The following is a 27,348-nucleotide window of genomic DNA, read 5'->3' as shown; positions in this document are numbered from 1 at the left end:
GGGTATATGAACAGGAAGGGTTTAGAGGGATATGGGCCAAGTGCTGGCAAATGGGAGTGGATTAATTTAGGATAACTGGTCGGCATGGACACATTAGACCGAAGGGTTGTTTCCAGGCTGTACAGCTCTATGACTCTATACCTTCGTATTCTTATTACCTTTATGAGCAGAAACAGCTTCTCCCTGTTCACCTGCCCCTCCCTCCCACAGGAGAATAAAGAAACACCATGCAAATAAGGACCAAGTGCAGGCCAATTGGGTCTTCCACTCTGTTCCACCATTCAATAAGACCATAAATCATCTGATTTTAATCTCATCTCTACATTCCTGCATTTTAACAATAATCTTCCATTTCCTTATTAATCAAGAATCTTATCTACCCCTGCCTTAAAAATATGTAAAGGTTCTGTATCAACTCCCGTTTGTGGAAGGGAATGCCAAAGATTCTCAACCCTCACTTGAAAGTGGAATCGCAGGTAGATAGGATAGTGAAGAAGGCGTTTGGTATGCTCTCCTTTATTGGTCAGAGTATTGAGTACAGGAGTTGGGAGGACATGTTGCGGCTGTACAGGACATTGGTTAGGCCACTGTTGGAATATTGCGTGCAATTCTGGTCTCCTTCCTATCGGAAAGATGTTGTGAAACTTGAAAGGGTTCAGAAAAGATTTACAAGGATGTTGCCAGGGTTGGAGGATCTGAGCTACAGGGAGAGGCTGAACAGGCTGGGGCTGTATTCCCTGGAGCGTCGGAGGCTGAGGGGCATGGATAGGATAAATAGGCAAAGTCTTTTCCCTGGGGTCGGGGAGTCCAGAACTAGAGGGCATAGGTTTAGGGTGAGAGGGGAAAGATATAAAAGAGACCTAAGGGGCAACTATTTCACACAGAGGGTGGTACGTGTATGGAATGAGCTGCCAGAGGATGTGGTGGGGACTGGTACAATTGCAACATTTAAGAGGCATTTGGATGGGTATATGAATAGGAAGGGTTTAGAGGGAGATGGGTGGGGTGCTGGCAGGTGGGACTAGATTGGGTTGGGATATCTAGTCGGCATGGATGAGTTGGACCGAAGGCTCTGTTTCCGTGCTGTACATCTCTATGACTCAGAGAGATAACATGTTCCCTAATGGTTTTAAATAGGTGCCCCCTTATTTTTAAACCATGACCCCTAGTACCAGATTGTCAGACATGAGAAAATATTCTTTATATAAATATAAAGCTGAGGAGAATTCATTTCTCATTGAAGCAGAATTTCTGACTCAGTTTGGAGACAAGTGAGGGTAGATTGAACTGGAGAAGCATCTTTAGCTGCACTCACCTGCAGACACGGGGAGTGAAGAATAAGTTCTGCCAGGAGCGACACAGGTAATTGGAATGATCGATGATCCGAATCCAATCTAGTTCATCCATCGACACTTCGATGTAATATGAATATGACCTAGTGAAGGAAGAGCAGATTGACTTTCTCTACAAGGTGCAGATTACATTCTAACAATAGGGAGCTATTGAGGCCATTCCCTCATTCAATGAGATCAGACTGATCTGTGACTTGACTCAATATGGTTGACTTACGAATGACCACTCACATGGCCTAGCCAGCCACACAGTTGTATAAAACCACTAAAACGTTATGGAGAAAGTGACCCCTATACCCATCCAGCACAACCTAAGCACAAGAAATGGTTGAGAGAAATTTAGCCCCATTGACACAATTAAGTTCTATTTATTAACATTTGGGACTAGTGCCACAATTGCGATAGCTGTCTTATACACTGGTCAACCTGATCACCAACAGCCTGACGTAGTCATACTCAAGAAATTATACCTTCCAGACAACGGCCCATCATGACCACTATTCAGGGATATTTGATCTTTTGGAAAGGCAGGAGGAAAGGAAAAGGGGGTTGGTAGCACAAATAAGAAATGAAATGAAGACAGTTGTGAAAGGTGATAAAGGCTGGGATGAGGTAAAAACAGCAAGGGAAAGCAGACATTGATTGGAATAGTGTAACAACTCCCAAACAGTCGCCACTCTGCAGGAAAGACTGTCAGTCAACAAATAGCAGGAACATGCAAACATCACAGGGCAATAAACATGATGTTGGGTCAATCAAATTGGAAAGGGCAGTTACAGCAGTGAACTCAAACTGCATTAGAAATCGCTTCCTAGAGCAATATGTCATGGGTCAACCAGACAGCAGACTACCTTTGATCTGGCAACAGGTAATGAGATAGGCTTAAAAAATGACCTCGGAGTAAAAGATCCCTGTGGAAATAATGATCGGAATATGATTGAACTTAATATTCAGTTTGGGAGTGGGTTAGAAACAGCTGTATTGAAGTCAAATAAAGGGAATCTCAATGAAATGAGAATAGAATTGGTTAAGGTGAACTGGGCAAGGACAGGAAGCAAGCAGTGACAGACTTTTATTGAGATAATCCACAACTCTCAGCAAAAGTACATCCCAGGAAGGAGGAAAGATTCATAGAGAGGGATAAATCAAGGAAGCTAAGGAGAATATTACTTTAAAGGAAATGAATATAAGAAGGCAAAAGTAAGTGATTTATTGAGTTTTGAGAAGGTTTGTAGCTCAGGTTGAGGTTCTGGATGTAGGTTTGCTCGCTGAGCTGGAAGGTAAGTGATTTATCCCAAAGACGAAAGAACATGGAGGAGGAATTAAGTACAAGCACTATCACGAGAGAAGTATATTCAGACAAACTAATGGGCTACAGGCAGGTATGTCTCCTCGTCCTGATGGCTTGCATCCTAGGATCTGAAAAGAGGTAGCTGTAAAGATAGGGGATGAATTAGTTGTAATTTTCCAAAACTCTTCGGATTCTGGAGAAGTGCCAGAGGATTGCAAAACTGCCAACGTGAACACCCCTATTCAAAAAGGGAGAGGGGCAAAAAGTGGGTAACTATAGACTGATGAGCCTGAGATCTGTTTGTTGGAAAAGTATTGAATTCAATTATTAAGGAAGTAATAGCAGAAGATTTGGAAACCATAATCTAATCAAGTAGAGTCAGCAAAGCTGCATGAAAGTGAAATCATGTCTGAATAATTTATGAGAGTTTTCAAGAAGTCTCAACCAGAGTGGATTGCGAGTCTCAAAGGCTGCATTTCAACTTCCAGAAGGTGTTCAAAAAAGGTTAAATCATAAGAGCACACCATTGGAGGTAGTATATTGGCATAGGTAGAGCATTTCTGATGAAGGGCTTATGGCTGAAACGTTGATTCTCCTGCTCCTTGGGTGCTGTCTGATCTGCTGTGCTTTTCCAGCAACACACTCTCGACATAGATAGCGAATTGGCTAATAGGCAGAAAACAGCCTGGGGTTAAGGGGCTCTTTTTCAGGTTAGTGACCTGTAACCAATGGGTTCCACAGGGATCAGTGCTGGGACCACAAGTGCTTACAATACATGTTAATGAGCTGAAGGAAGGAAGGGAGGGAATGGACTGCAGCCAAAGATGTGGATGACAGGCAGAAAGGCGGGTTCCAAGAGTGATACAAACAGTTTACTAAGAGATACTGATAGGTTTTAGTAAGTGGGCAAAAAGTTGGCAAATAGAGTATCATGCGGGAAAGTATGAAGTTGCTCATTTTGGAAAGGGGAACAAAAGAACAGAACACTGTTTAAATAGACAAAAACTGCAGAAAGGTGCAACACAAAGGAACTCGAATAGGAGAAACCGAAAACTATCATACAAGGACAGCAGGTAATCAGGAAGGCTAATGAAATGTTGGCCCTTATTTCAAGGGGGTTGGAGTATAAGAGTAGGGAAGTCTTACTGCAACTATCATGACCATTACTGGTGGACCCTCACAAATGAGATGACTCTCTGGAGGACTGAGTGTGGTTTTGGTTTCCTTATTGAAGGAAAGATATTATTCCATTGGATTCAGCTCAGAGAAGATTCACGAGAACAATCCCTGGTAAAGAGCAATTATTTTATGAGCAAAGCTTAAAAGGGCTGGGAGTCTACGCACCGGAGGGTAGGATGAAAGGTGATCTCAGTGAAACATATCAGATTCTTCAGGGGTTTGATAGTGTAAATACTGAGAGGATGTCTACCCTCATGGGAGAGTCGAGGACCCGAGGGCAAAGTCTCAGAATAAGGGGGCACTAATTTCAGACGAAGATGAGGTGGAACTTCTCTCAGTAGGTTGTGTGTCTTTGGAACTCCTTGCTGCAGAGAGCTGAGCCTCGTGTACATTTCAGTCTGAGATAGACAGATCGATAGGTTTTTGATCTGCAGGGGGAATCAAGGGTTATTGGGAAATGAGGGGATTGAAGGCTGATAATCTACTAAACAAAGCCAAAAGGTACAGACACTGGAAATCTGAAATGAAAACATAAAGTACTGCAGAAAATCAGCAGGTCTGGCTGCATCTCGGTGTGAGCTATTAAAGAAGTGATAGTACAATTGGAAATAGAGAGAAACACAGGCAAAGGGATGGATAATGGTATGTTGCTAATAGGGACAATAAATAGATGAAAAGGGGTTGGCTGTAAATCAAAAACAAAAGCAGAAATTGCTGGAAAAACTCAGCAGGTCTGGCAGTATCTGTGGAGATAAATCAAAATTAACGTTTCAGATCAAGTGACCCTTCCTCAGACCCTTCTGAGCTCACTCAACCATCCCACCCCATTCAGAGGTAGCATCACCAGAACAGCTGCAACAGACACAGAGGAACTGGGAGAATGAAATGCAGTCCTCACTGGAAACAGGGTGTGAGGATGGATAGCCCAGGTAACTGTGGAAGTCAGCAGGTTTGCAGGAGATATCAGCGCCAAGGAGAAAGTGAGGACTACAGATGCTGGAGATCATTGTCAAATGGTGTGGTGCTGGAAAAGTACAGCAGGTCAGCAGGTCAGGCAGCATCCGAGGAGCAGGAGAATCGATGTTCAAGCATAAGCCCTTCATCAGGAATGAGACTTGTGGGTCAAAGGGGCTGAGAGATAAACAGGAAGGTGGTGGGGTTGGAGGGGGGGGGGGGGGGGTGGTAGGAGGTAGCTGGGAATGCGATAGGTAGATGAAGGTGGGGGTGAAAGTGATAGGTCAGAGAGGAGGCTGGAGTAGATAGGCAGGAAGGAAGATGGGCAGTTAGGATAGTTCAAGAGGGCGGTGCTACATTGGGAGGTTGGGATTGGGATAAGGTGGGCGGAGGGGAAATGGGGAAACTGGCGAATAGACAATAGACAATAGGTGCAGGAGTAGGCCATTTGGCCCTTCAAGCCAGCACCACCATTCATTATGATCATGGCTGATCATCCTCAGTCAGTATCCTGTTCCTGCCTTATCCCCATAACCCTTGATTCCATTGGCTTTAAGAGCTCTATCCATCTCTTTCTTGAAAGTGTCCAGAGACTGGGCCTCCACTGCCTTCTGGGGCAGAGCATTCCACACAGCCACCACTCTCTGGGTGAAGAAGTTTCTCCTCATTTCTGTTCTAAATGGCCTACCCCTTATTTTTAAACTGTGTCCTCTGGCTCGGGACTCACCCATCAGCGGAAACATGTTTCCTGCCTCCAGAGTGTCCAATTCTTTAATAATCTTATACATCTCAATCAGATCCCCTCTCAGCCTTCAAACCTCAAGTGTGTACAAGCCCAGTCGCTCCAATCTTTCAACATATGATAATCCCGCCATTCCAGGAATTGACCTCGTGAACCTACGCTGCACTCCCTCAATAGCCAGAGTGTCCTTCCTCAAATTTGGAGACCAAAACTGTGCACAATATTCCAGGTGTGGTCTCACCAGGGCCCTGTACAGCTGCAGAAGGACCTCTTTGCTTCTATACTCAATTCCTCTTGTTATGAAGGCCAGCATGCTATTAGCTTTCTTCACTACCTGCTGTACCTGCATGCTTGCCTTCATTGACTGATGCTGAAAATGTGTTGCTGGAAAAGTGCAGCAGGTCAGGCAGCATCCAAGGAACAGGATAATCGACGTTTCGGGCATAAGCCCTTCTTCAGGAATTCCTGAAGAAGGGCTCATGCCCGAAACGTCGATAGTTCCTGAAGAAGGGCTCATGCCCGAAACGTCGATTCTCCTGGTCCTTGGATGCTCTGATCTCCAGCATCTGCAGTCCTCACTTTCTTCATTGACTGGTGTACAAGAACACCCAGATCTCGTTGTACTGCCCCTTTACCTAACTTGACTCCAATGAGGTAGTAACCTGCCTTCCTGTTCTTGCCACCAAAGTGGATAACCACACATTTATCCACATTAAACTGCATCTGCCATGCATCTGTCCATGTCACCCTGTATACTCATAACATCCTCCTCACATTTCACCCTGCCACCCAGCTTTGTGTCATCAGCAAATGTGCTAATATTACTTTTAATGCCTTCATCTATATCATTAATGTATATTGTAAACAGCTGCGGTCCCAGCACCGAACCTTGTGGTACTTCACTGGTCACCGCCTGCCATTCCTGTTTATCACTACTTTGTTTCCTGTCAGCCAACCAATTTTCAATCCAAGTCAGTATTTTGCCCCCAATACCATGTGCCCTAATTTTGCTCACTAACCTCCTATGTGGGACTTTCTCAAAGGCTTTCTGAAAGTCCAGGTACACTACATCCACTGGATTTCCCTCGTCCATCTTCAGAGTTACATCCTCAAAAAAGTCCAGAAGATTAGTCAAGCATGATTTCCCCTTCATAAATCCATGCTGACTCTGACCTATCCTGTCACTGCTATCCAAATGAGTTGTAATTTCATCTTTTATAATTGACTCCAGCATCTTTCCCACCACTGAGGTCAGACTAACTGGTCTATAATTCCCTGTTTTCTCTCTCCCTCCCTTCTTAAAAAGTGGGACAACATTAGCCACCCTCCAATCCGCAGGAACTGATCTTGGATCTATAGAACATTGGAAAATGATCACCAACGCATCCACGGTTTCTCGAGCCACCTCCTTCAGTACCTTGGGATGTAGACCATCAGGCCCCGGGGACTTATCAACCTTCAGACCTAACAGTCTCTCCAACACCAATTCCTGGCAAATATAAATTCCCTTCAGATCATCCATTACCCTCGGTCCTTTAGCCACTATTATATCTGGGAGATTGCTTGGGTCTTCCCCAGTGAAGACAGATCCAAAGTACCTATTCAACTCTCTGCCATTTCCTTGTTCCCCATAATAAATGCACCCGTTCTTGTCTTCAAGGACCCAATTTTAGTCTTAACAATGTATTTCCTTTCACATACTTTTTAAAAAAAAACAGCTTTTACTATCCTCCTTTATATTTTTGACCAGTTTGCCTTCGTACCTCTTTTTTTTCTCCATGTATTGCCTTTTTAGTTATCCTCTGTTGCTCCTCAAAAGTTTCCCAGTCCTCCGGTTTCCCACTCATCTTTGTTATGTTTCTTCTCTTTTATCTTTATATAGTTCTTAACTTCCCTCATCAGCCACGGTCACCCCTGCCTCCCCTTCGGATCTTTCTTCCTTTTTGGAACGAACTGATCCTGCACCTTCTGCATTATACCCTGAAATACCTGCCATTGTTCCCCCACTGCTCAGGTATTGAACCATTGAACTTTGGCCAGCTCCTCCCTCATAGCTCCATAGTTCCCTTTGTTCAACTGCAATACTGACACTCCCGATTCTCCCTTCTCCCTCTCACATTGCAGATTAAAACTTATCATAACAGCTGTAGTAATACCTTTGCGACAGACCAATTTCAACTTCCTATTCAACTTACACCCTACACCCAGGCTACTGTTTGGGGGCCTGTAGATAACTCCCCTTAGGGTCTTTCAACCCTTAGAATTTCTCAGCTCTATCCATACTGACTCTACAGCCCCTGATTCTTGTGTGCCACCCCCCGCGCAAGGGACTGAATGTCATACCTTGCCAACAGGGCCACCCCAGCCCTTCTGCCCGTCAGTCTGTCCTTTTGCTAGCAATTATAGCCTTGAATATTAATTTCCCAGGCCCTCTCCACTTGAAGCCAAATCTCAGTTATCCCCACAATATCGTAGCTGCCAATTTCCAACTGAGCCTCAAGCTCATCCACCTTATTTCTTAGGCTTCGTGCATTCATATATATACAAGTTTTAATTTGTTACTGCCCTCACTCTTCCTATCAATCCCTATTTCACTTGACCACACTGTATGATCCCTTCTTGAGTTTGCTGCTTTGTTGATTCTGTTGTCTGTCTTAACTTCTCTTATTTTCACTCTCCCTTTAACTTCCTTCCTGAATTTCCAGTTTATCCCCTGTGTTATAGTGGCAAACCTGCCTGCCAGAATGCTGGTCCCCCACCTATTAAGGTGCAACCCATCCCTCTTGTATAATTTATCCTTACCGCTAAACATACCCCAGTGTTCCAAGAATTTAAATCCTTGCTTCCTGCACCAGTTCCCCAGCCACACGTTCAAGTCCATTATCTCCCTGTTTCTGGCCTCACTAGCCCGAGGAACTGGAAGCAAACCGGAGATAACCACCTTGGACGTCCTGCTTTTCAGCCTTCTTCCTAGTTCTCCGAAGTCCCGCTGTAGTATGTTCCTCCTCATAGAACATAGAAGAATACAGCGCAGTACAGGCCCTTGGGCCCTCGATGTTGCGCCGATCCAAGCCCACCTAAACTACACTAACCCACTATCCTCCATATACCTATCCAATGCCCGCTTAAATGCCCATAAAGAGGGAGAGTCCACCACTGTTACTGGCAGGGCATTCCATGAACTAACAACTCGCTGAGTGAAGAACCTACCCCTAACATCAGTCCTATATCTACCCCCCCTTAATTTAAAGCTATGCCCCCTTGTAATACCCGACTCAATACGCGGGAAAAGGTTCATACTGTCGACCCTATCTAACCCCCTAATCATCTTGTACACCTCAATCAAGTCACCCCTAAACCTTCTTTTCTCTAGTGAAAACAGCCCCAAGTGCCTCAGTCTTTCCTCATACGATTTTCCTACCATACCAGGCAACATCCTGGTAAACCTCCTCTGCACCCGTTCCAATGCCTCCACATCCTTCCTATAGTATGGCGACCAAAACTGCACACAATATTCCAGATGCGGCCGTACCAGAGTCTTATACAACTGCATCATGACCTCAGGACTCCGGAACTCAATTCCTCTACCAATAAAAGCCAGTACGCCATATGCCTTCCTCACCGCACTATTTACCTGGGTGGCAACTTTCAGAGATCTGTGTACATGGACACCAAGATCCCTCTGCTCATCCACACTACCAAGTATCCGACCATTAGCCCAGTACCCCATCTTTTTGTTATTCTTCCCAAAGTGAATCACCTCGCACTTAGCTACATTGAATTCCATCTGCCACCTTTCTGCCCAGCTCTGCAGCTTCTCTATATCCTGCTGTAACCTGCCACATGCTTCCTCACTGTCAACAACTCCTCCGACTTTCGTATCATCCGCAAACTTGCTCACCCAACCTTCTAACCCCTCTTCCAGGTCATTTATAAAAATGACAAACAGCAATGGTCCCAAAACAGATCCTTGCGGAACACCGCTAGTGACGGCACTCCATGAAGAAACTTTGCCATCAACTACTACCCTCTGTCTTCTTCCATCCAGCCAATTCCTAATCCAAACCTCCAACTCACCCTCAATGCCATATCTCCGTATTTTCTGCAGTAGCCTACCATGGGGAACCTTATCAAACGCCTTACTAAAATCCATATATACCACATCTACCGCTTTCCCCTCATCAACCTCCTTCGTCACCTTTTCAAAGAATTCAATAAGGTTTGTGAGGCACGACTTGCCCTTCACAAAACCATGCTGACTATCCTTGATCACATTATTCCTATCTAGATGTGCATAAATCCTATCCCTTACAATTCTCTCTAAGACTTTGCCCACAACAGAAGTGAGACTCACCGGCCTATAGTTACTAGGGCTATCCCTACTCCCCTTTTTGAACAAGGGAACCACATTTGCTATCCTCCAGTCTTCTGGGACTACTCCTGTAGACAAAGAGGACATAAAAATCAAGGCCAATGGCTCTGCAATCTCCTCCCTTGCTTCCCAGAGAATCCTAGGATAAATGCCATCAGGCCCAGGGGACTTATCTATTTTCACCCTTTCCAGGATTTCCAACACCTCTTCTCTACATACCTCAAAGCCATCCATTCTACTTATTTGTGCCTCAGTATTCTCATCGACAACAATGCCCTGTTCCTGAGTGAATACTGAAGAAAAGTATTCATTCAGTGTCTCCCCAATCTCTTCCGCCTCCACACGCAACTTCCCCCTACTATCCTTGACTGGACCTATTCCTACCCTAGTCATTCTTTTATTCCTAACATACCTATAGAAAGCCTTAGGGTTTTCCCTAATCCTATCTACTAAGGACCTTTCATGTCCCCTCCTTGCTGCTTTTAGCTCTCTCTTCAGGTCCTTCCTGGCTACCCTATAACTCTCAATCGCCCCAATTGAACCTTCACGTCTCATCTTGAGATAGGCCGCCCTCTTCCATTTAACAAGGGATTCCAATTCCTTATTAAACCACGGCTCCCTCGCACGACCCTTTCCTTCCTGCCTGACAGGTACATAATTATCAAGGACACTCAATAGTTGCCCCTTGAACAAGTTCCACATATCATTTACACTCTTGCCTTGGAGTCTCCTTTTCCAAGCCACACATCCTAAGTCATGCCTCACCGCATCATAATTTCCCTTACCCCAGCTATAATTCTTGCCCTGTAGTACACACTTATCCCTCTCCATCACGAGAGTAAAAATCACCGAATTATGGTCACTATCCCCAAAGTGCTCACCTACCTCTAATTCTAACACCTGGCCTGGTTCGTTACCCAGAACCAAATCCAGTATGGCCTCACCTCTTGTTGGCCTGTCTACATATTGTGTCAGGAAACTCTCCTGCACACATTGAACAAACACTGACCCATCTAACGAACTTGAGCTATAGCTTTCCCAATCAATATCAGGAAAGTTAAAGTCCCCCATAACAACCACCCTATTACTGTCACTCATCTCCTGAATCACCTTCCCAATCCTTTCTTCAATGATTCTTGGACTATTAGGAGGCCTGTAAAAGACTCCTAACAGGGTGACCTCACCTTTCCTATTCCTAACCTCAGCCCAAACTACCTCAGATGGCAAGTCCTCATCCATCGTCCTTTCCACCACTGTAATACTATCTTTGACAAGCAATGCCACACCTCCCCCTCTTTTACCCCCACCTCTGACCCTACTAAAACATTTAAATCCCGGAACCTGCAACAGCCAATCCTGTCCCTGTTCTAGCCATGTCTCCGTAATAGCCACAACATCGAAGTCCCAGGTACCAACCAACGCTGCAAGTTCACCTACCTTATTTCATATACTTCTTGCATTGAAGTATACACACTTCAAGCCACTTTCCTGTTTACAGGCACCCTCCTTGGAAATTGATGCCATGTTCCTCACCTCCCTACACTCCAGGCCCTGCACCCTGAAGCTACAATCTGGGTTCCCATGCCCCTGCCGAGTTAGTTTAAACCCCCCCCAAGAGCACTAGCAAACCTCCCCCCAAGGATACTGGTTCCCCTCAGGTTCAGGTGTAGACCATCCTGTTTATAGAGGTCCCACCGTCCCCAGAAAGAACCCCAGTTATCCAAAAACTGGAACCCCTCCCTCCTGCACCATCCCTGAAGCCACGCATTTAATTGTTCTCTCTCCCTATTCCTCGAATCTCTATCACGTGGCACGGGTAACAAACCAGAGACAACAACTCTGTTTGTTCTAACTCCAAGCTTCCAACCTAGCTCCCTGAAAGCCTGTCTAACATCCTCAGCACTCCTCCTACCTATGTCGTTGGTGCCAATGTGGACCACGACTTCGGGTTGCTCCCCCTCCCCCTCCAGGACCCGGAAAACACGATCTTCTTCCCGACATCATTTGTGCCGACATGTACCACCACCTCTGGCTCTTCACCTTCGCCCTTGTGGATTTCCTGCACTGTGTCTGTGATGTCCTTAATCCTGGCACCAGGAAGGCAACACAACATCCTCAAATCCTGCCTATTGCCGCAGAAACCCCTTTCAGTCCCTCTCACTATGGAGTCCCCTATTACCATGGCTCTGTGCGATGTCTGACTCATCCGCTCTGTCTCCACGCCAACTTTCGATTGACAGACCTGTCTGCCTCTCGGACTAGCAGTGTCATCGGGTCTCGACAGTTTCCAAGAGATTCAACCTGTTCATGAGAGGTACTTTCCCTGGTGTATCTTGTACTTGAATCATCTCTTCCATCGTCATCTCGCTTCTCTCTTCTGGTATGCTCAGTGTAATGACCTCGCTGAAGGTCCTGTCCAGAAAATTCTCATTCTCTCGGATAAGCCTGAGGCCATCTAGTTCTTTCTTCAGTGCTGCAACATGCTCTGTCAGTGTCCCTGACCTTCCACATCATGGACGCAGCACACTGAATCAGCTTGGCAGTCGTGTCTTCACCCTCTTCAACTGTGGCGTAACCTCCAGAGTCTGTAACGTGAACCAAAGACTCTCACTTTTCTCACCAGACACCTCCCTCAACCCCTTTTTTCCTGCGAGTCTGTGGACTCTTAATTAGGTTAGAGGAGGAGAGTGGGAGGGAGGCTCGACCTGGGGCCGAGAATACACCTACTTAAATAGCACTCACTAACCTTCCCAACAGCCTCTGTGCTCCAACCTCACTTCCGCTCAGCTCCCCCTGCTTTTTGCTATGAAATCCACATTGATCCCATGTGGTTGGAGGGTCCCAAGATGGAAAATGAGGCATTCTTCCTCCAGGCGTCAGGTGGTTTGGCAATGGAGGCAGGCCAGGACTTGCATATCCTTGGTGGAATAGGAGGGGGAGTTGAAGGGTTCAGCCACAGGGTGGTGGGGTTGGTTGGTGCGGGTGTCCCAGAGATGTCCTCTGAAATGATCGACAAGATGGCATCCTGTCTCCCCAATGTAGAGGAGACCACATCGAGTGCAAAGGATGCAGTAGATGACGTAGAAGTACAGATCAAACTCTGATGGATGTGGAAGGCTCCTTTGGGGCCTTGGATGGAGGTGAGAGGGGAAGTGTGGACACAGGTTTTGCAATTCTTGTGATGGCAGGGGAAGGTGTGAGGCATGGACCTGACAAGGGAGTCGCAGAGGGAATGGTCTCTCTGAAAGGCAGACAGAGGTGGGGAGAGAAATATATCTTTGATGGTGGGGTCTGTTTGCAGGTGGTGGAAATGGTGGAGGATGATGTGATGTATCCAGAGGCTGGTGGGGTGGAAAGTGAGTTCTGTCCTTGTTGCATTGGGAGGGGTGGGGTTCAAGGGCGGAGGTGCGGAAAGTGGAGGAATTGCGCTGGAGGCCATCGGCAACCACATGCGAGGGGAAATTGCAGTCCTTGAAGGGCCATCTGGGATGTTCTGGAGTGGAATTGGTCCTCCTGGGAGCAGATGCGGCTGAGGCAGAGGTATTAGGAATAAGGGATAGCGTTTTTACAGGAGGAAATGTATCCAGGTAACTGTGGGAGTCGGTGGGTTTGTAGTGGATGGCCCTGTTAGTCAGTCACCAGAAATGGTGATGGGGAGGTCCAGGAAGGGGAGGGAGGTGTCTGAGATAGTCCAGGTGAACTTGAGGTTGAGGTGGAAGATGTTTGTGAAGTTGATTTCACCAGTTTCCCCATTTCCCCGCCACCCCCACCTAATCCCAGTCCCAATCCCCCAACTCGGCACTGCCCTCTTGAGCTGTCCTACCTGTCCATCTTCCTTCCCACCTATCTGCTCCACCCTCCTCTCCAACCTACCTCTCCCCCTACCTATCACCTTCTCCATCTACCTATTGCATTCCCAGCTACCTTGCCCCCCAGCACCACCCCCCTCCCAATTATCTCTCAGCTCCCTTGGCCCACAAGCCTCATTCCTGATGAAGGGCTTATGCGTGCAATGTTGACGCTTCTGCTCCTAGGATGCTGCCTGACCGGCTGGGCTTTTCCAGCACCAAACACTTTGATATCGGTTGCCTGTCTATCACCAGAAATGGAAACAGAGATGTTGATCCAGATGAGTGTGAGGTGATGCAGCAGGACAGGTGCACAGGGTGGCTCAGTGGTTAGCACTGCTGCCTCTCAGTGCCAGGGACCTGAGTTTATTGCCACCCTTGGGTGGCTGTCTGTGTGGAGTTTGCACATACACCCTGTGTCTCCAGTTTCCTCCCACAGTCCAAACATGTGCTGGTTAGGTGAACTGGCCATGCTAAATTGCCCATAGTGTTCAGAGATGTGTAGGTTTGTCGCATTAGTCAGGGAGAAATGTAGAGTAACAGGTTAGGTGAATAACCCATCCAGATCCACTCTTCGGAGGGTCTTTTTGGGCCGAAGGGCCTGTTTCAACACTGTAGGGATTCAATGATATGGGATTCTAGGCAGATAAAGTGGTTAAGAAGGAAATCATCTGAGAGTTTTCCCCTGACTTGTCGTGACTCCAGTATTGCTTGGGTCCCTTGGTCAGATGTGGCATTGATGTATAGGCAGGCACTCTCACCTCACCTCTGCAATTCAGTTTTCTTTTGTTCATGTTTGATCAGAGGTTGTAGTGAGATCAGGAGCTAAGTGAGCTCACTGAGCAGGGTGTTGCTCATCAGGTACTGCTTGGCAGCTCTGTCCATTTCCAATATCCACCGTGCCCTCATCTTCACCTGGTCCATCTCCAACTCCTCCCTTCCCATTGATGATTAGCCCAACTAATTCCTCCTGTAAACTAACATTGTCCTCTTCATTACTCACCACCATGCCCATTTCTATATCATTTGTGAATTTACTGATCAATCCTCCTGCACTTAAGTCATTTATATAAACCACAAATAGTGAGGGTCCCAATACTGAACCCTGTGGGACCCCTCTGGATACAGGTTTCCAGTCACAAAAACAGCCCTTCACCATAACCCTCTGCTTCCCACTATCCAGCCAAGTCTGGATCCAATTAGCCACATTTCCTTATATCCTATGGGCTCCTACCTTGACTATCAATTTCCCATGTTTATCAAATGCCTTGCTGAAGTCTAAGTCTACATCAAAACCACTCCCTTCAGCCACATGTCAATCAAGTTGGTCAGACATGACCTCCCCTTAATAAATCTATATTGATTAATCCCTGCCTTTCCAAATGCAGATTAATTCTGTCCCTCAGAATTGCTTCCTCTTGTTTCCCACTACTCAGGTTAGGTAGATTAGCCTTTAGTTTTCTGGTTTATCCTTTGTTTATTCTTGAATAACAGTCCCACATTAGCTGTCCTCCAGCCCTCTGGCACCTCTCCTTTGGCTGAAGAAGAATTAGGGCAGCATGGTGGCTCAGAGGGGGTTAGCACCGCTGCGTCACAGCACCAGGGACTCGGATTTGATTCCAACCGTGGGCTACTGTCTTGTGTGGAGTTTTTGCGTGGGTTTCTTTGAGGTGCTCTGGTTTCCTCCCACAGATCAAGGATGTGCAGGTTAGGCCATGCTAAATTGTCCTTAGTATTCAGGTATGTGTAGGTGAGGTGCATTATCCATGGGAAATGCAGGGTTACAAGGATAAGGTTGGGGGATGTTTCTGCGTGGGATGATCTTTGGAGGGTCGGTGTGGACTTGTTTGACTGAATGGCCTGTTTCCACACTGTGGGGATTCTATGATTCAATGAAAATTATTGCCAATGACCCTGCTAATTTCTTCCTTGTCTCGTTCAATAGCCTGAAATACGTTTCACCCACCCTGGGCAGAAGTGAAGTCGGAGCGCAGAGGCTGTTGGGAAGGTGGGTGCGTGTTATTTCAGTACGTGTGTTGTAGGCCCCAGGTCCTACACAGTAGGGCCTCTCCCACCCTCCTCCTCTAACATAAATTAAAAGTCCACAGACTTGCAGCAAAACACAGGGGTCGAGGGAAGTTCCTGTTGAGAAAAGTGCGGGTCTTTGGCTCAGGAGTCTTCGACAAAGAAGTTGAGAGAAGTAATTACGCCACAGTTGAAGAAGGTGAAGACATGACAGCCAAGCTGATTCAGTGTACTGCGTGCATGATGTGGGAGGTCAGGGACTCTGGTGTGTCTGGCTCATCTAACTGTGGAAAGTGGGTACACATTCAGCTTCTGACAGAGCATATTGCAGCACTGAAGAAAGAACTAGATGACCTCAGGCTCATCCAAGAGAACGAGAATTTTCTGGACAGGACCTTCAGCGAGGTCATTACACTGAGCATACCAGAAGAGAGTAAAAGGGAGTAGACGATGAGGAAGGCAGAGAGGAGACAAGTGCAAGAGACCCCGGGGGAAGTACTTGTCAGGAACAGGTTGAATCTCTTGGAAACTGTAGAGACAGACGTCACTACCAGTCCGAGAGGCGGTCAGGTCTGCCAATCAGAAATTGGCGTGGAGGCAGACATCACACAGAGCCGTGGTAATAGGGGACTCCATAGTGAGAGGGACTGAAAGGGGTTTCTGCAGCAACAGGCAGGATTTGAGGATGGTATGTTGCCTTCCTGGTGCCAGGATTAAGGACATCACAGACACAGTGCAGGAAATCCACAAGGGCGAAGGTGAAGAGCCAGAGGTGGTGGTACATGTCGGCACAAATGATGTCGGGAAGAAGAGGAGGAACATACTACAGCGGGACTTCGGAGAACTAGGAAGAAGGCTGAAAAGCAGGATGTCCAAGGTGGTTATCTCCGGTTTGCTTCCAGTTCCTCGGGCTGGTGAGGCCAGAAACAGGGAGATAATGGACTTGAACGTGCGGCTGGGGAATTGGTGCAGGAAGCAAGGATTTAAATTCTTGGAACACTGGGGTATGTTTAGCGGTAAGGATAAATTATACAAGAGGGATGGGTTGCACCTTAATAGGTTAGGGACCAGCATTCTGGCAGGCAGGTTTGCCACTGCAACACAGCTGTGTTTAAACTAAATAGCAGCGGGGAGGGGACAAACTGGAAGTTTAAGAAGGAAATTGCAGAGAAAGTTAGAACAAGAGAAGTCAAGAAAGACAACGGTATCAATGGAGCAGAAATCTCAAAAAGGGATCATGCCATAAGGTTGAGTGAAATAGGGATTGATAGGAAGGGTGAGGGCAGTAACAAATTAAAAATACTATATATGAATGCACGAAGCATTAGAAATAAGATGGATGAGCTTGAGGCTCATTTGGAAATTGGCAGTTACGATGTTGTGGGGATAACGGAGACGTGGCTTCAAGTGGACAGGGCCTGGGAAATGAATATTCAAGGCTATACGTGCTATCGTAAGGACAGACTGACGGGCAGAGGGGGTGGGATGGCCCTGTTGGTAAGGAATGATATTCAGTCCCTTGTGCGGGAGGACCTAAAATCAGGGGATGTAGAGTCAGTATGGGTAGGGCTGAGAAAATCTAAGGGTAGAAAGACCCTCATGGCAGTTATCTATAGGTCCCCAAACAGTAGTCTGGATATAGGGTGTAAGTTGAATAAGGAGCTGAAATTGGCCTGTCGCAAAGATATTACTACAGTTGTTATGAGGGATTTCAACATGCAGGTAGACTGGGAGAATCAGGATGGTACTGGACCCCAAGAAAGGGAGTTTGTGGAGTGCCTCCGAGATGGATTCTTAGAACAGCTTGTGCTGGAGCCTACCAGAGAGAAGGCAATTCTGGATCTGGTGTTGTGCAACGAACCGGATTTGATCAGGGACCTCGAAGTGAAGGAGCCATTAGGAGGTAGTGACCACAATACAATAAGCTTTAATCTGCAGTTTGAAAGGGAGAGGGTAGAATCAAAAGTCACAATATTTCTGTTGAATAAGGGAACTATGGAGCTATGAGGGAGGAGCTGGCCAAAGTTCAATGGTGCAATACCTTAGTAGGGATGACCGTGGAGGAACAATGGTGGATATTTCTGTGTATAATGCAGAAGTTGCAGGATCAGTTCATTCCAAAAAGGAAGAAAGATCCTGAGGGGAGGCAGGGGTGGCCGTGGCTGATGAGGGAAGTTACGGACCATATAAAGACAAAAGGGAAAAAGTATAACATAGCAAAGATGAGTGGGAAAACGGAGGACTGGGAAGCTTTTAAAGAACAACAGAAGATTACTAAGAAGGAAATATGCAGAGAAAAAAATGAGGTACGAAGGTAAACTGGCCAATAATATAAAGGAGGATAGTAAAGGCTTTTTTTAGGTATGTGAAAGGCTAAAAAAATGGTTAAGCCTAAAATTGGGCCCTTGAAGACAAACAGGGGAATATATTACGGGGAACAAAGAAATGGCAGAAGAATTGAATTGATACTTCAGATCTGTGTTCACTGGGGAAGACACAAGCAATCTCCCAGAGGTAATAGTGGCTGAAGGACCTGAACTGAAGGGAATTTATATTTGCCAGGAATTGGCGTTGGAGAGACTGTTAGGTCTGAAGGTTGATAAGTCCCTGGGGCCTGATGGTCTATGTCCCAGGGTACTGAAGGAGGTGGCTCGAGAAATCGTGGATGCGTTGGTGATCATTTTCCAGAGTTCGATAGATTCAGGATCAGTTCCTGCGGATTGGAGGGTGGCTAATATTGTCCCACTTTTTAAGAAAGGAGGGAGAGAGAAAGCAGGGAATTATAGACCAGTTAGTCTGACCTCAGTGGTGGGAAAGATGCTGCGTCTATTATAAAGGATGAAATTATGACACATCTGGATAGTAGTAACAGGATAGGTCAGAGTCAGCATGGATTTATGAAGGGGAAATCATGCTTGACTAATCTTCTGGAATTTTTTGAGGATGTAACTCTGAAGATGGACAAGGGAGATCCAGTGGATGTAGTGTACCTGGACTTTCAGAAAGCCTTTGATAAAGTCCCACATAGGAGGTTAGTGAGCAAAATTAGGGCGCATGGTATTGGGGGCAAAATACTAACTTGGATTGAAAATTGGTTGGCTGATAGGAAACAAAGGGTAGTGATAAACGGCTCCCTTTCGGAATGGCAGGCGGTGACCAGTGGGGTACCGCAGGGATCCGTGCTGGGACCACAGCTTTTTACAATGTACATTAATGATATAGATGATGGTATTAAAAGTAATATTAGCAAATTTGCTGATGATACTAAGCTGGGTGGCAGGGTGAAATGTGAGGAGGATGTTAGGAGATTACAGGGTGACCTGGACAAGTTAGGTGAGTGGACGGATGCATGGCAGATGCAGTTTAATGTGGATAAATGTATGGTTATCCACTTTGGTGACAAGAACAGGAAGGCAGATTACTACCTCAATGGAGTCAAGTTAGGTAAAGGGGCAGTACAGAGAGATCTGGGTGTTCTTGTACACCAGTCAATGAAGGTAAGCATGCAGGTACAGCAGGTAGTGAAGAAGGCTAACAGCATGCTGGCCTTCATAACAAGAGGGATTGAGTATAGAAGCAAAGAGGTTCTTCTGCAGGTGTACAGGGCCCTGGTGAGACCACACCTGGAGTACTGTGTGCAGTTCTGGTCTCCAAATTTGAGGAAAGACATTCTGGCTATTGAGGGAGTGCAGCGTAGGTTCACGAGGTCAATTCCCGAAATGGCGGGACTATCTTACGTTGAAAGATTGGAGCGACTGGGCTTGTATACCCTTGAGTTTTGAAGGCTGAGAGGGGATCTGATTGAGACATATAAGATTATTAAAGGATTGGACACTCTGGAGGCAGGAAGCATGTTTCCGCTGATGGGTGAGTCCCGAACCAGAGGACACGGTTTAAAAATAAGGGATAAGCCATTTAGAACAGAGATGAGGAGAAACTTCTTCACCCAGAGAGTGGTGGGTGTGTGGAATGCTCTGCCCCAGAGGGCAGTGGAAGCCAAGTCTCTGGATACTTTCAAGAAAGAGTTGGACAGAGCTCTTAAGGATAGTGGAATCAAGGGTTATGGAGATAAGGCAGGAACAGGATACTGATTGAGGATGATCAGCCACGATCATAATGAATGGTGGTGCTGGCTCGAAGGGCAGAATGGCCTACTCTTGCACTTATTATCTATTGATTGACTTTGAAGCCTGCCAGAAGAGCTGATGCCCGAAACATCGATTTTCCTGTTCCTCGGATGCTGCCTGACCTGCTGTGCTTTTCCAGCACCACACTCTCGACTCTGATCTGCAGTCCTCACTTTCTCCTGGACCACCCAGAACCTTCTGTCTAGGTATTCTCCTTTGTCTCTATACCAAATGGTTCCTTGCACAAGTGAGCACTGACGCAAAATATCCATCCAGAATCCTATCTATATCCTCTGGCTCCACACACAAACTCTCACTGTGGTCCTTAAAGAACCTTCTCTTTCCCTAGTTATCCTTCAATGTACTTCGAAAATACCTTGGGACTTTCCTTTATTTTACCTGCCATCATTCATTCATATTCCCTTTTTGCTCTTCCTAATTTCGGTTGAAGTCTCCTCTTGCCCATTCCATATTCCTGTAGGGTTTCTGCTGCTTTGAGTCCTCGCTGTCTGCCATACGCCTCCATTCTTCTCTCTTCTCAGTTCTGTAAATCCCTCGACAATCACAATTTACAGGATTTGTTGGTCTCACCCTTCATCTTTTTTGAACCATGTTGGACCAGTACTCACAGTGTGCTTGTTGAATACATCCCACTATCTGACACAGACTTCCCGAAACATATTTGCTCCCAGTCTACACTGGCCAAATTATCCTATCAAAACCCACCTTTATAGAACATAGAACAATACAGCACAGAACAGACCATTCGTCCCTCGATGTTGCGCCGACCTGTGAACAAACCTGAGCCCATCTCATTACACTATCCCATCATCATCTATTTGCTTATCCAAGGATTGTTTAAATCCCCCTAATGTGACTGCGTTAACTACATTAGCAGGTAGGGCATTCCACACCCTTACCACTCTCTGAGTAAAGAACCTGCCTCTGACATCTGTCTTAAATCTATCACCCCTCAATCTGTAACTATGCCCCGTTGTACAAGTTGACGTCGTCATCTGAGGAAAAAGAATCTCACTGTCTACCCTATCGAATCTTGTATGTCTCTATCAAATCCCCTCTTAGCCTTCTTCTTTCCAATGAGAACAGACCCAAGTCTCTCAGCCCTTCCTCATAAGACCTTCCCTCCAGACCAGGCAACATCCTGGTAAATCTCCTCTGCACCTTTTCCAATGCTTCCACATCCTTCCTGTAATGGGGTGACCAGAACTGTACACAATATTCCAAGTGTGGCCGCACCAGCGTTTTGTATAGTTGCAGCATGATATTGCGGCTCCGGAACTCAATCCCTCTACCAATGAAACCTAACACACCGTATGCCTTCTTAACAGCACTATCCACCTGGGTGGCAACTTTCAGGGATCTATGTACATGGGACTCCAAGATCCCTCTGCACATCCACACTACCAAGAATCTTTCCATTGACCAAGTACTCTGCCTTCCTGTTATTCTTCCCAAAGTGCATCACCTCACATTTAGCTGCATTGAACTCCATTTGCCACCTCTCAGCCCAATTCTGTCATTTATCCAAGTCCCCCTGCAACCTGTAACATTCTTCCACACTGTCCACTACTCCACTGACTTTAGTGTCATCTGCAAACTTATTAACCCATCCACCTATGCCTGTGTCTAAGTCATTTATAAAAATGAGAAACAGCAGTGGTCCCAAAACAGACCCTTGTGGCACACCACTAGTAACCGGACTCCAGGCTGAATATTTTCCATCAACCACCACTCGCTGCCTTCTCTCAGAAAGCCAGTTTCTAATCCAAACTGCTAAATCACCCTCAATCCCATGCCTCTGCATTTTCTCCAACAGCCTACCATGTGGAACCTTATCAAAGGCTCTACTGAAGTCCATGTACACCACGTCAACTGCCCTACCCTCATCCACATGCTTGGTCACCTTCTCAAAAAACTCAATGGGGTTTGTGAGACATGACCTGCCCTTGACAAATCCATGTTGACTATTTCCAATCAAATTGTTGCTTGCTAGATGATTATAAATCCTATCTCTTATAATCCTTTCCAAAAGCTTTCCTACAACAGAAGAAAGACTCACTGGTCTATAATTACCTGGCTCATCTCTACTGCCCTTCCTGAATAAGGGCACAACATTTGCAATCCTCCAGTCCTCTGGTACTAAACCTGTAGATAATGATGGCTCAAAGATGAAAGCCAAAGGCTCAGCCATCTGCTTCCTAGTTTCCCAAAGAATTCTCGGAAAAACATTTTCTCAGTTCTGAACTATGATTTTAGACCTATTATTGTCTTTTTCCATAAAAATCTTGGATCGAATGGATTTTTAAAATTCATTTGTGGGATGTGGGTGTCACTGCCTGGCCAGCATTTATTACTTTTCCGTTGTTGTCCTTCAGAAGGTAGTGGTGGTGAGTCGTAGTTATAAAGTCGTAGAATCTGACAGCACAGAAACAGATCCTTCGGTCCAATCAGTCCATGTCAAGCTGCTATCTTGAACTGCTGCAGTCCCACCTGCCAGTTATGACCTAATTTAAGAAGCTCTCCTGGATACATTTTAAGAATTCTGCACTCTCCAAATCTTTCACATGATGATGACTCCATTTAATGTTAGAGAAGTTGAAACCACTCAATCACTGCCCTATTAACTGTATACTTCCTTGAAATTTGCCCACGTATCTGCTTTCCTATTTCTTTTGAACTGTTAAGGGGCCTACAGTCGGCTCCCAGCGACAAGACAGCCCCTTTTTCTCATCCCTCCTTACCACTGTAATGAACTCCCCGATCATAACTGTGACAAGGCCTCCTCTTTGACCTCCTCCCCAGTCTCACCGAAATACTCGATACCCTGGAATACTGAGCTGTGAACCCTGGCCCTCTCAATCATGTCTCAGTGATAGCAATGTCAGCATCCTCCCATGTTTTAATCTGTGCCCTCAACTCATTTGCACTGTGCATCAGACTCCTTGCATTAAAATAAATATCATCCAACCTTGTCACTTTCCCTTGTGCCTTAAATGGCCTATAATTTCGATGCGCTCCTGACTCACTTGTTGTCTCATCTAATTTTGGCAATGCAACTGCCCTTGCTGAGACTTCTCTCTGGTGCCAAGATTGTTTGAACCCTGCTGACAGCACGACAAATCCTCCTGGAAAGCGTGCTGGTCCCACTCCTGTTCAGGTGCAACCTGTCTGCCTGTACAGCTCCGAGAAATCTTCAGCTCTCCCTCCTAGACCATCTCTCCAGCCACACAATCAGATTAACTACACATTTCTAGACTCACTTACATATAGCATTGGGAGTAATTCGGAGATTACTACCTTTTTGAGTTCTTTTAATATATTTTCCAGCTGTCTAAACGCTACTTGCATGACTTCATCCCCTTTTCTACCAATGTCTTTGGTACCAATATGTACCACAATCTTTGTCTGCTTGTCCTCCCCCTCCCCCTGCAGCTGCTCAGTGGCATCCCTGTCCTATTCACCAGGAAGCAACCTACCACTGTGTGGAGTTTGCATGTTCTCCCCGTGTCTGCGTGGGTTTCCTCCGGGTGCTCCGGTTTCCTCCCACAGTCCAAAGATGTGCAGGTCAGGTGAACTGGCCATGCTAAATTACCCGTAGTGTTAGGTAAGGGGTAAATGTAGGGGTATGGGTGGGTTGCGCTTCGGCGGGGCGGTGTGGACTTGTTGGGCCGAAGGGCCTGTTTCCACACTGTAAGTAATCTAATCTAATCTAATCTAATCTAATCTAATCTAATCTAATCTAAGTAATCTAATCTAATCTAATCATTTTGATGTTATCCATCCCATCCCCAAAACCCTATATAACACTGGTAATCAGACATCTATCAATCTTGACCCTAAACATACTCAAAGACTGAGCCTTCACAGCCCCCTGTGTAAGAGAAATCCAAAAGATCACAACACTCTGAGTGAAAACCATTTCTCAAGTTAAACCTAATTTTGAATAACAAAGTTACGAATCATTCTTCAAACCTCTATCGAATACATGCCCAGTTTGTTCAATTTCTCTTGATAAGACTTGGTTCTGGGAACATGTCTACTGAACCATTGTTTGGTTTGATACAATGAGTGGCTTGCTGGGTCAGCTCAGAGCAAAGTTAAAAATCAACCACATTGCTATGGGTCTAGAGTCACACATAGGCCAGACCAGGTAAGCTTCTGTGGAACATACAAATTGACTGCAAAAGCTTTTTTATGTACATGAAGAGAAAAGATTACCAATGACACCTTGGGTCCCTGAGAGTCAGAATCAAGGGAAAATATACTGGGAGATGTAGAGATAGCAAGGCCAGTATTTATCGTCATCCCTAAATGTCCTCGAGAAACTTATTGGCAAATGTGTTTCAATACTTGAGGGCAATTATGCATCAACCATTTGGCGTGAATCTGGAGACAGTGATGAGACTGACATACAAAATTGCTTTCAGAGGTTCCAGCCATTTTCATACACATTTCTTAATAATATTCAAATTACACAATTAGGACAGAAACGTATTTCCTGGGTGATTAGTCCAAAAACTATATGACTATTCCTTGCAAACACGTGAGACCAAACTCACCGACTATCCCTGTCCCACAGCAGCATGCGAATGTGATTCAGGATTGATGCCTGGCCTAATTTCACCTCGATCCCAGACCTACATTCATCATCAATTGGGTGCCGGCAGAAGCCATGGTCAAGATCGTAATTCTGCGTGTCGCCATCAAGCAACGCTGCTTTCAGCTCGCCTCCAATAACCTGGGCTCCGTATTTCATTGCTGCAATGTTCTCTTCAGGAACTGGGAGAAGAAAAAGCTGCCACTGAATAAGAATTTTCAGTTCACCCTCCAAACAAAACCAACCCAGGAAAAAAGAATCAAATCAACAGGAGAACTTAGGAAGAGACAACATCGACATCACAAAGTGTCTGTACGTACGGACAACATCTCCGTCTACTGTCTGTTCTCACTCAGCGTGTCCTTATCTAGTGTCTGTACTCACTCAGCGTGTCCCCGTCCAGTGTCCGTACTCACTCAGCGTGTCCCCATCCAGTGTCCGTACTCACTCAGCGTGTCCCCGTCCAGTGTCCGTACTCACTCAGCGTGTCCCCGTCCAGGGTCCGTGCTCACTCAGCGTGTCCCCGTCCAGTGTCTGTACACACTCAGCGTGTCCCCGTCCAGTGTCCGTACTCACTCAGCGTGTCCCCGTCCAGTGTCTGTACACACTCAGCGTGTCCCCGTTCAGTGTCCGCACACACTCAGCGTGTCCCCGTCCAGTGTCCGTACTCACTCAGCGTGTCCCCGTCCAGTGTCCGTACTCACTCAGCGTGTCCCCGTCCAGTGTCTGTACTCACTCAGCGTGTCCCCGTCCAGTGTCCGTACTCACTCAGCGTGTCCCCGTCCAGTGTCTGTACTCACTCAGCGTGTCCCCGTCCAGTGTCCGTACACACTCAGCGTGTCCCCGTCCAGTGTCCGTACTCACTCAGCGTGTCCCCGTCCAGTGTCCGTACTCACTCAGCGTGTCTCCGTCCAGTGTCCGTACTCACTCAGCGTGTCCCCGTCCAGTGTCCGTACTCACTCAGCGTGTCCCCGTCCAGTGTCCGTACTCACTCAGCGCGTCTCCGTCCAGTGTCCGTACTCACTCAGCGCGTCTCCGTCCAGTGTCCGTACACACTCAGCGTGTCCCCGTCCAGTGTCCGTACACACTCAGCGTGTCCCCGTCCAGTGTCCGTACACACTCAGCGTGTCCCCGTCCAGTGTCCGTACTCACTCAGCGTGTCCCCGTCCAGTGTCCGTACACACTCAGCGTGTCCCCGTCCAGTGTCCGTACTCACTCAGCGTGTCCCCGTCCAGTGTCCGTACTCACTCAGCGTGTCCCCGTCCAGTGTCCGTACTCACTTAGCGTGTCCCCGTCCAGTGTCCGTACTCACTTAGCGTGTCCCCGTCCAGTCTCCGTACACACTCAGCGTGTCCCCGTCCAGTGTCCGTACTCACTCAGCGTGTCCCCGTCCAGTGTCCGTACTCACTCAGCGTGTCACCGTTCAGTGTCCGTGCTCACGCAGCGTGTCCCCGTCCAGTGTCCGTACTCACGCAGCGTGTCCCTGTCCAGTGTCTGTTGTCAATCAGCGTGTCTCCGTCCAGTGTCCGTACTCACGCAGCGCGTCTCCGGCCAGTGTCCGTACGCACTCAGCGCGTCTCCGGCCAGTGTCCGTACGCACTCAGCGTCTCTCCGTGCAGTGGGTGTACGCACTGAGCGTCTGTGTGCAGTGGGTGTACGCACTGAGCGTCTCTCTGTGCAGTGGGTGTACTCACTGAGCGTCTCTCTGTGCAGTGGGTGTACTCACTGAGCGTCTCTCTGTGCAGTGGGTGTACTCACTGAGCGTCTCTCTGTGCTTTGGGTGTGCTCACTGAGCGTCTCTGTGTGCAGTGGGTGTACTCACTGAGCATTCCCCTGTAGTTTAGCTCCATATCACGACTCTCTGACCGAATCTTGATGGCATCTAAAATGGTGTCCGCGGACAGCAGACCTGCTGGCCTTACAATATTCAGCAGTTCTGTTAAACTCATTAAGGGTAGACGGACTGTTTTCATAATCTCCTCATGTTTCTCCTTTGGATTGAGTTTACACCAGTCCATTAAAGCCAGGAAAATGTCCTTCTCTGCAGCAGCAAAAGAATCTCGCGAGACAACATTGAGCAGGGCTGCCTGTGGGTAGATACAAGGTAAACCTTTTGGTTATAACACATGGGTAAATGGACTGGGCATCTCTATCATTTCTCTATGGATGAATAACTTGCTCATTTATCATAACATTAAGTTTGATAAAAAGGCCACTGTTCAAAGCACTTAATAACCACAGATTAGTCTTGTTCAGGTCTCCATATCTATTTTATTGAAGTTAGCCAGCAGTGTGGGACTGGTTTTAAATTCACTTGTCAGAGGGCTGAGTACCAGGATGAAACATTTCAGAGGAAACTAAGGTGATTGGGGAGGATGGAAGAGTCAAACTGCACTGGAATGGACAATAATTCAGAAATACAAGGCATTAGAAGGGAGCACATCTGAGGTGGTCTTCGTTGGGTTTGCAGTGAATATGCTTCAGTCTGTAGTCTGTGATGAGTAATGTTGTGTGAGTTGCAGACACAATTCAGTGTTGAAGACCTTGAGAAACTGGCAATAACAGAGAGGGTTCAAACAGGATTGAAAAGGAATTTAATATTCCTGTACAAAAAGATTGGAAGAGAAACATGAAGGATACTTATCATGATTGATCAAAGATCTTTTACAACTTTGGACAGATAAGGTAGATGAAGGAAGAAAGACAATGCGTTGGTCAGAATTAAGTAAGATTCACAGAATTATGATGCTGCTGCGTGTCTATTAGTGTACCAAATAGCAGGAAGGAGATGGAGGTGTTGTGGTTCTGTTCGCCGAGCTGGGAATTTGTGTTGCAGACAT

General features: G+C 46.5%; 1 protein-coding gene across 1 annotated transcript in view; it reads right to left on the bottom strand.

Moving 5' to 3' along the window:
• The window catches only part of btbd9 (BTB domain containing 9), a 169,695-nt gene that overhangs the window by 119,302 nt on the left and 23,045 nt on the right, over window positions 1–27,348 (bottom strand). Inside the window, exons 2-4 of the mRNA XM_087976845.1 lie at window positions 26,331–26,595; window positions 24,471–24,690; window positions 1,316–1,435 (exon numbers count right to left, since the gene is read on the bottom strand). Coding sequence (XP_087832971.1) covers window positions 1,316–1,435; window positions 24,471–24,690; window positions 26,331–26,595 — 605 coding nt within the window. The remainder of the gene's footprint in view (window positions 1–1,315; window positions 1,436–24,470; window positions 24,691–26,330; window positions 26,596–27,348) is intronic.

This window comes from Chiloscyllium plagiosum, unplaced genomic scaffold (assembly GCF_037043375.1).
Source record: "Chiloscyllium plagiosum isolate Xiang-an unplaced genomic scaffold, Cpla_swu_hap1 HiC_scaffold_3, whole genome shotgun sequence".
Classification (NCBI taxonomy): Eukaryota; Metazoa; Chordata; class Chondrichthyes; order Orectolobiformes; family Hemiscylliidae; genus Chiloscyllium; species Chiloscyllium plagiosum.
The sequence above is the reverse complement of the archived record's forward strand: the minus strand, read 5'-3'. Positions and strand labels throughout refer to the sequence as shown.